Below are 9,958 nucleotides of genomic sequence, written 5' to 3'. Positions count from 1 at the left end.
GTATATAAAGATCTATATATCAAATTTTATAACATGATATAATTTGTATAAATATGGCATCTTTACAATTGCATTAAAATGACAAAAAAAAAAAAAAATGCTGCACATTTAATGCAATGCTTGGGTGAAAAAAAGAGCCACCTTTAGTTTTCTCATTGTTTTTGTTTTAAATATTAAAAATAGCAATTCTTTGCAAATGTATGTATTACATTATAAGCAGTGCTTTGTTTAGACTGGTTAAATATTTCCCATAGTGTTTTTTTTTTTCTTCCTCTGCAACACTTTGGAAGGGGAGAGAAAAAAGTGCCATTATCAAACGCCCATCTTTGGAGCGTCTGGGACGTTTGAAGTAAAGGTAGAAAAAAAAAGAAACCCATTGTGCAGTTCTGTACAAAATGTGTGAACGCATCCTGAATGAAGCAGGACTCCCGTCTCCTTTTCGCTGGTTGTTGAGTATGAAAATAGCGGCCCTGCACAGAAGTCACAAGTGATGGTATAAGAAGAGTCGGACGAAGCTTCTTTTTTTTTGCAAATATCGCAGAAGAAATGTTTCCACCTCCGAGTTCGTTCCTCGTGTGATAAATATATTGAATTCAAATCATGCGTTTCACCTCTAAAGTCCAAACTGCATTGGGTTTCAACGTGTCATGGTTTACCATTCTCCTCTGATTTGCTACAATCCAGGTGTGGAACATGTCTGATTTGCCTTGTCCTGATTGTTGAAGGACCTCCGACGCTCTCTGGTGGTCAAACAAATCCGTAGGCACAAAATAAATGACAGCGACCATCAGTCACCCAAGGTTGTCCTTCAAAATCTCCCACAGCTAAAGCATATTCAGGTTGGCGTTGTACATTTGAGTCAGTACGGCCAAATGGACGGGCAGGCAGGACTGCCGATCCTGGGTGGCAGGAGTACAAGTGAGCCATGAGAGGGCGTTGTACTGCTCCAACACAAACCTGTGCAGGGGAAACACTCGTCAGAGACAATAGGATAGACAGTTTTCCAATAATATGTGAATGTTTCATTTATTCAGACAACGTTTTTCAGGAAATTTACTTCAAAATGCACTTTGATCTCCTGTAGACGCCTCTGAGGAAGTCGAAAGATTGTCTTTTTTTTTTTTAAATAATATTTTTAGATTTAATTTATTAAGACAAATATTTTCCAGGAAATATACTTTGAAATTTACTTCGATCTCCTGCAGACGCCACTGAGGAAGAGTGACAGTTGGCAGTCGAAACATGTCAGGTGATGAAAGTAAATTTCCAAGTAAATTGTTTCTTCTTTTTTCAAATAATATATTATAGTTTCATTTATTCAGACAACTTTTTTCAAGAAAGTGACTTTGATCTCCGGCAAACGTCACTGAGGAAGACTGACAGTCGAAACATGTCAGGAGATCAAAGTACCTTTCCAAGCAAACCAAGTAAATTTTGTCGTCTTTTTTTTTAAATACTATGTTAAGGTTTCATTTATTCAGACACATTTTTCTTTGAAATGTACTTTGATCTCCTGCAGATGCCTCTAAGGAAGACTGACAGTTGACAGTCAAAACATGTCAGCAGATCAAAGAGTACATTTCCAAGTAAATGCAGTCTTTAAAAAAAATGTTACGGTTTCGTTTAATCAGACAACTTTTTTCAGAAAATGTACTTTTGAAATTTACTTTGATCTCCTGCAGATGCCTCTAAGGAAGACTGACAGTTGGCAGTCGAAACATGTCAGGAGATCAAAGTAAATTTCGAAGTCAATTGTGTCTTCTTTTTTCAAACAATATGTTATGGTTTAATTTATTCAGACAACTTTTTTTTAGAAAATGTACCTTTTGAAATCTACTTTGATGCAGATGCCTCTAAGGAAGATTGACAGTTAGCAGTCGAAACATGTCAGGAGATCAAAGTAAATTGTGTCTTTCATTTATTCAGACAACCTTTTTCAGGAAATTTAATTTGATATCCTGCAGACACCTCTGAGAAAGATTGACAGTTCAAAGAATAAGTTCAAATATTTTGTCTTCCTTTTTGAAATAATATGTTAATGTTTCTTTTATTCAGACAAAATTTCTCAGGAAATTTACTTGGAAATTTTGACTGCCAACTGTCAGTCTTCCTCAGAGGCGTCTGCAGGAGATCAAAGTACATTTCGAAGTAAATTTCCTGGAAAAAAGTTGTCTGGATAAATGAAACCTTAACATATTATTAAAAAAAGACAAAATGAACTTGCTGGACAGTTTTCCAGTTAATGGGAAAACAAAACTAAACTTTTAATGTGTGAAAGGCCAAATAAGCAATATGCAATAACTGAGTTTACTTACCTGAGCACATCAGAGGTGGTTTTTGAGTCTAAGGGATGAGGAACTCTCTTGGTCTTATCTGACACCATCTCATCTGACTGTGCTATAGATATATGATGGTGCAGAGAGGCCTGAAAGCATAAACGTGTGATTAAAAAAAACTATTGACTCACTGTTGAACACAGAATCATGTGTCATTTATTTATTTATTTGCACTCATACGAAGATACATGATGACAAGATAAGGATTGTGCAGGAGAAGAATGAAGCCTAACGGCTTATAAAATATCCTCCCCTCAAAAAAAATGTTTGCAATATTTTCTTAAAAAGAAACAGCAAAGAAAATTTAAAAAACAAACGAAAAAGACACAACAGAACAAGCCTGTATTGTAATGGAAACAAGAGAGTGAGTTCATTTTACAGTGCTCATTATACGTTATTGCTTGGACAAAATGTTTTGTATGTAGAATGATTTATTCAGGATTTGTTAAGAGAGTTCCATATTTGGGAAACACAAAAGTTTATAAAGCATTTATGAGTAGATGTACGACAATATGGTAAATTAAAGTTCACCCGACTTCTTATTGAATAACAGTGGATGTCTGCTGAAAACCGGAAATAATTTAGGAAGGTATTTGTGATGTCTCGTTTGTGATGAATGATGTTTGGAATGTGTTAATGGAAAAGACTGACAAGATTTTGTATTTTCTGAATAAAGGTGTAGATGGCGTTTGGATGGTTGCGTTAGAAATCATTCTTGAAAATCTCTTCTGTATTAAATGTATCTGTTTAAGCTGTGAGGGATGAGAAGTGGCCCAGACATTATTACAGTAAATCAAATATGGATAAATTAGGCTATAATAGAGTGGTGTAAGACAGGGTTGACTTACTAAGAAAAATCTATTACTACACCAAGACATTTAGTGCTAGACACTATTGATTTCCATGTTATTAAATAATATTATTGAGTGCTGTATAGGGAAAGTTTGTTTTATGTTTTCAAGAAGTAGGCTATATACTGTGGATTTGTTCATATTCAAGGAAAGCTTGTTTATCTGGAACCATTATGAGGTCTGATCCAAGGTAATACTGACATTCCTGATTAAGCCTTCAAAGTCAATATTGCAATATAGCAATATTTGTAACATCTGCAAATAATATAGGTTGGCAGCACTCAGACTTCACCATAACTAAATAACCATTAATAAAAATTAAAAACAGAAGAGACCCCAGAATCGACCCCTGAGGAACTCCCTAGTTTAGTCTTGTTTTTGTTGAAGGGACCTTAAAAGCAAGGGTTCTCCCAATATTTACAAATCATTTAAACTAATTTTCTATTTCAGAGGGATTAATCAATGTGCATCCGTAAATTGACATGGGAAAATAATTCCTAAACCCTTGAGTGTTTTTTCAGTACCTTCAGGAAGAGTGGACACTGACTCTCAGCTTGAGGACATGACACCCAGAACCAATGAGGAAGTCCGTTAGCCTGAGCAGTGGAGACATAATAGCCCAGAGCTAGCGGCTGCTGCTTCAGTTCCTCTGGAGGATTGTCCCTGGACAAGAGACGCTCCCCCTGGCTCTGCAGGGACAGGAGAGACCCCCGTTATCAATGATAAACATACAATTCACAGCTCTGGATGTTTTTGCTTCTTTCATAAATCCTTTAAGATGATGATGATGATGATGCAAAAGGAGAGCAGAACAAAAAAAACCGTTCACTATTGTCAACATGCTTATGCATTTAAAAAAAAAACCTCCATTTATGTTCTACAGTACGTGGTTGAATCTACTTTGGACTTATCTGATCAAGCTATGACCAGCGAACTAGAGCAGAGAACCATTTCTATCCACTACATCCATGACCACTTCACAGATTGTGAGCAACTACTGCCACCTAGTGGCTGCAAATGTGAGGAATTGATTCAGAGTTATTAATAAGTACCTTAAGTTTTTACTTATTAGCATCAAAATGTGCAAACACAGAGTAGCCAGAATTAGTGCACAATATATATAATTTCTTACAGCATTTTATTTTAACTAGATTTATAATTGAGAAAGATAAAGTACAGAATACATTTATTTGAAATTTATTGTGTGGTGTTTTTATGTGGAAAAAAAATAATAGTAATAATAATTATTTCAAAATATATAATTTTAATTAGTAATTTAATTTTAATAATATTAGACATTTCAGGCAACCCCACAAGGGTCATAAACTAGATTTATATTTGAGAAAGTGAATACATCAGTTGAAATTGCATGTGTGGTGATTTTATTTGAAAAAAATAAAAATAAAAAAAAATAATAATAATAATAATAATAATAATAATAATAATAATAATAACTTATAATTTTGATCAGTAATTTACTTTATTTTATTATTACTAGACATTTCAGGCGACCCCAAAGGGGTCACTAACTAGATTTATATTTGTGAAAGTCATCAGTCATCAGTTGAAATTGCACGTGAAGTGTTTTTATTTGAAAATAAATAAATAATGACTTTTAAAAATATATAATTTTAATCAGTAATTTAATTGATTATTACTAGACATTTCAGGTGCCCCAAATTTATTTTCAGGCGATCCCACAAGTTTGAAAACCCAGTCTTAGAGTATTGTTTAACTTCAGCTTATTAAAATCTACATCAGGTAAAAAAAAAAATCTATATATATATATACACAGTATCACACGTCCCTATATCTGCAGCATTTATATAAGTTGAGCAACCTATACAATTGACATACAGGCTAGTAGGAAACCACATTATAGTTAGAAAATTACACTTTCAATTCATCGTCCCTGTTCCCACAGTTTGTCAGTACTGTACAGGTATGTAATACATCAGATGTTTGAAACACAGGCTGTCAACACGACCGTGCCTTCGAGACAAATTCCTCCACACCTATTAGACTTGGCTTGGCTTCTCGTGCGATAATATCCAGTGTTTGTGTGTCAGTAAGCTCGGCTTCAAAGTGCAGAATCAGATCTGAACCTGAACAACTACGACTTTCAGTCTCACCGACACGCTCCAGTGATCCAAATCTCCTCCTCCTCCTCCTCATCATCATCAAAAAGAAGCACGTCTGGCATTCACGCATCGTTTTGTGAGCGTCATCGGTTTCGTGCTAGTCAAGGGTTTCAATTCAACTAGAAATTCTTAACTGTCACTTATCAACTTTTAAAGTTAATAAGTGGCAGCGTTTAACTCCACACATCAAAGCATATTTCATGATATATGAAACATTGTGAGGGTGTTGTTCACATCCAACCAACTACAGGTGGACTTTACTTTAACTCAGACGTGGGCAACTGCACACATGCAGCCCTCGATCTAATTTTGGGCGGCCCCCAAAGTCAATGCACAAAATATATTGCAAAAACAAACAAAAGGACATTAAAAGACAAAATGTCAACCAAAAATTCACAAAATAACAATAAAGTTGCACAATGGGAGTAAAAAAATACACAAAATAACAACAAAAAATGCACAGTGACTTGGAAATAAATACAAAACAACAAAAACACACAAAATAACAGACAAAGGCAAAAAAAAAAAAAAATGACCAAAAGGTTGCACAATGGGACTCAAAAAACACAAATGGCAACAAAAATGCACAAAATGATTAAAAACACATGAAACAAGAAAATACAAAAATGAAAGGATCAAAAAAAATGCAAAATGTCCACATCAAAGCATATTTCAGGATATATGAACCACTGTGAAGGTGTTATTTCCATCCAACCAACGGCATGCGGACTTTACTTTAACTCAGACATGAGCAACTGGTGGTCCGGGGCCACATGCAGCCCTCGATTTAATTTTGTGCAGCCCCGAAAGTCAATGCACAAAATAAATCCCAAAACACACAAAGGGACATTAAAAGACACCAAATGTCAACCAAAAATTTCACAAAATGACTTGGAAAAAAACCTAAAACAACAAAAACACAGAAGATTACTCCAAAATCACACAAAATAACAGACACAAAATGACAATAAAGTTGCACAATGGGACTAAAAAAAACACACAAAATGACAACAAAGTTACACAATGGGACTAAAAACACACAAAAAAGCAAAATACAAAAAAATTAAAGAAACAAAAAAAAAAAAAAAAAGAAGCAAAATAACCACAAAACCTTTTGTTTATTCTTGTATTTTTTCTCAGTTTGGTCATTATTCTGGAAGATTTTGAGAATGTGGCCCTCAGATCAGACCATCACAGTTTTACAGCCCCTTTGTTTTAACTCCTGACTTACCCGAGTGTTCTGGAAATGTGATCCCATTCCCATCCCGTTGGGAGAGCCCGGCGAGGGCACGGGGGAGGTGTTGGGTGACGGGTGGAGGTTCCCTGTGATCAGCATCATGTCATGGCCGATGTCATTCTCCAGTTCATCAGGGAAGGGAAGATCAAACATGTCGTCTGAGAGGTGAACATTTAAAACATCGTCAGTAATTCTATCATTGATAGTTGATAGACGGAGGGGTTATAATCTATAATTATAACTTTGGAGGGAAAGTAAACTTGAAACAACTTCATGCTCAGTTTAATTTAAAATGTGTATTTCCATTTGTGGGGTGGTTTTGTGGAACAATCTTGATGAAATGATTAAACAAAGTATGAATATAATAATATATAATATCATATAATAATGATTGTAAACAGCTATGAAAATAATAACCAGTGTTTGTTACATATCACACACATTATGCGAAATATGCAGTTTGAAAAATCATTTTGTTTGTTTTTTTTTGTTCTTATTTACTTAATAGCTCGATTGGAGTATTTATTTCATCATCCATTTAGTGTTCTTATATTTTTTATAGAATCTTTTTTATTGTCATTGCACTCAAGTAGCCCCTTGAGTGCAATGGGGCATAGGCAATTTCATTGCACTGAAATTGCCTATGCCCCTCCCAACATCATTCAACAACACAATCATCATAAAAACAACACAAGGTATGGTAAAAGTCTGTCAAAATAAAAAAAAAAAGTTAATCAGTATTCAAGTGCATGGTTATAAAAGATTTAAAAATATTAAAATTTAAATTTAAAAAGAGGCAGTATTTCATTTTCCATTATATTCGTTGTGAGGCTGGTGTGTTTAGTTTATTGGATTTTGCATTTGTTAATAGTCAAATCCCTTGTTGAAAATGTCAAATGTGTATTATTTTGAAATTGATATTTTTTTTTTTATTTTATAGAGATATGTTTATTCATTCTCAACTTATAATATAGTGCTACGAGATATGTGCTTTAGTTCATGCAGTACATTACGTACAACTAAAAGCTTATTATTCAGGTACCGGTAATTGTTTCTTGGTAAACTCAAACTGACTGAAATGTATCAAACAACAATAAAATAAAAGCTTTGTACCGTTGTTGTCCTCGGTGGGGTAGGAGCTGGGGGCCAGCTGGGTGGTGGCAGACGTTGGGAAGACAAGTATGTGCGTACAGGAAGCGTCCTGAGGCGTGTTCAGCTGTGAGGTCTGCAGGTTCAACGCAGTGCTACGACCAAACACTGAGCCCATGGTCACAGCATCTGGAGACACACGCACACACACACGTTTCAAAAATAGTGTTTTTATCCTCACAAAATAAAATCTATATTTCTTCCAAAGTTATCATTACAAATGACTGGAATTTGATCAACAATGTCAATAGATGTTGTTAGAATTAAATCAGTTTAAAAAAAAAATTCTGATAATTCAGTATTATTTTCAAAATAATTATTTACACTGTCTGGTTTTACTTAGGCCCATCAATTCAATAAAGTAAGGAAAAAAATTATGTTTGATAAAATAAATGAATCTTTATTTATTTAAAAAAAAAAAAAAAAAAAAAAAAAACGCTTTTCATACAAAGAATGCAGCTCAAAGTGCTTTTTACCAAGTTAAGAAACACCTTCCCTTCCAAAGCCCATCCACCACACACAGACAGGTTAAAATAAGGGCAATGGCATACGGAATCAGTCATTGGAGCAGGGAGGTGTTATTTACCCGGCATAACGACCAACGAGCCCTGTGGCTCCATCGCGACAAGGCAGGCACTGAGGATGCTGGGAGATTCTGCAGCTGAGATTCCACACATACGACACGCCTCCCTCAGCTGGCGTCCTATTGAATGGAGGGAGTGCTCCCCCAGGAGGGAGCTCCAGTCTGAAGGTCACAGAGTTAGAGAGAGATACATATCTGGGTTCAAAAATAGTTCTGGGAATATTAGAAACACAAGCAAAAACAATACAGTTCGGCTATAAGTGTGCGTGTATCACAGATGGTACTAATAAAAACCCATAGAATAGACAACATCTCATTGTTTTCAAATGTAACAGTGTACAATGTGTAACAAAACACACACAAAAGGGCAGTATGGACAGATTATCACCTGAATTTAACAACTATAACAATCCTTTTCTATATTTTGAAATCAATATTGTTGTGAATAATGTTTGTGAAGGAAATGTGCCTTTCTAAATAAAAAGAGAGTTAAAAAAAAAAAAGAATAGACAATATCAGGGCAGGAAAATAATTTTAGTTTTTGCAGTTTTTTTCTGAATCAGTGTTAAGGTTGAAATCGAACATAAACACAACATCCTCTATCTAGTAATGTACGTTAAAACATGTTTTGTCCTACCCTGACTCCCTCTCCCCTGTTCCTTTCCCCTCACATAGGTGTAACACTGCCCTCTCTATTTATATTCTCCCTTTAATAAAGTTTTTCTCACCCTTCTTTAGGGAGGGCTGGTGATGGTCACAATTATGCAATAAAACACATGTACTTATTTAATTGCAATAATAAAACATGCATAGCTGTCGCAAAAAAATTGCACTACATGTAGTGTTGACCTTCGACAGTATGCGCAGACAAGGTAAAAATAAAATTAAAAAGTAAATAAAACAAAGGTCAAAACGTATAGGGACCTTTTAGTTCTCCGTGGCCGAGTCTGCCTAGTCGGCCAATAACAATCCTCCATGGCAGTGATGTCATCTGAATGAGTCCAATACACCAATCCCACAGCTTCTGTAGTCCAATCTTTCGAGCTGAAATCTTTGGTCGTCGTGCTCTAATAAAAAATAAAAAAAAGTAAAAAAAAAAAAAAAAACACTTTAAACAATGTAGGAAATATCTCAAATTAAACATTTTCATGATTTCTTTCTCTTGGAAAAACATTTATTCTGCTGTGTGATCAGCTCCCAGCGTTAGCTTGTTAGCATTAGCTCTGCAGAAGCTTCAGGCATGTTGAAAGTATCGACCACTGCTCATTTACCCTGGACAGATGTTGGGTGCACTTCATTTTTTATTTTAATATCAGTGTTTTTTTTATAGATAAAAATAGAATAGAAGCTCTTATTGTCATTGAAAAACATATACAACAAAATGAAGGTGCTCTCCAAGAATGAGAAATGAGGAATGACATAACACAAATATATAATACTATAATACTACTCAGCACAATATATACATCACCATAACCCACAGTATAAAAATATAAACTGGCCTGTTGGTACAATAAATAAATATGACACAGATAGAGGATTGCACTTGATAGCAATTATTGAAAAAACAAACAGAAAAATCAGGTAAACCAAATATGTATGAAAATGAAAGCAGAAAAGTATAACATGCTGTTAATTTAAACTGAAGTGTTGGTTGGACT

The 9,958-nt window shown here is 34.8% G+C and overlaps 1 protein-coding gene across 3 annotated transcripts in view; it reads right to left on the bottom strand.

The window, feature by feature from the left end:
• Window positions 1-519: 519 nt before the first annotated feature.
• The window catches only part of LOC114473109 (mediator of RNA polymerase II transcription subunit 13-like), a 136,518-nt gene continuing 127,079 nt past the window's right edge, over window positions 520-9,958 (bottom strand). For all 3 annotated transcript variants that reach the window (XM_028462507.1, XM_028462508.1, XM_028462509.1), the window contains exons 25-31: window positions 9,222-9,364; window positions 8,301-8,459; window positions 7,679-7,843; window positions 6,560-6,723; window positions 3,712-3,876; window positions 2,316-2,425; window positions 520-957 (exon numbers count right to left, since the gene is read on the bottom strand). In XM_028462507.1, the coding sequence (XP_028318308.1) occupies window positions 825-957; window positions 2,316-2,425; window positions 3,712-3,876; window positions 6,560-6,723; window positions 7,679-7,843; window positions 8,301-8,459; window positions 9,222-9,364 (1,039 nt within the window). In that variant the 3' untranslated portion in view covers window positions 520-824. The remainder of the gene's footprint in view (window positions 958-2,315; window positions 2,426-3,711; window positions 3,877-6,559; window positions 6,724-7,678; window positions 7,844-8,300; window positions 8,460-9,221; window positions 9,365-9,958) is intronic.

Source organism: Gouania willdenowi, chromosome 12 (genome assembly GCF_900634775.1).
Source record: "Gouania willdenowi chromosome 12, fGouWil2.1, whole genome shotgun sequence".
NCBI classification, from domain to species: Eukaryota; Metazoa; Chordata; class Actinopteri; order Blenniiformes; family Gobiesocidae; genus Gouania; species Gouania willdenowi.
This window is presented reverse-complemented; position numbering and strand designations above follow the sequence as displayed.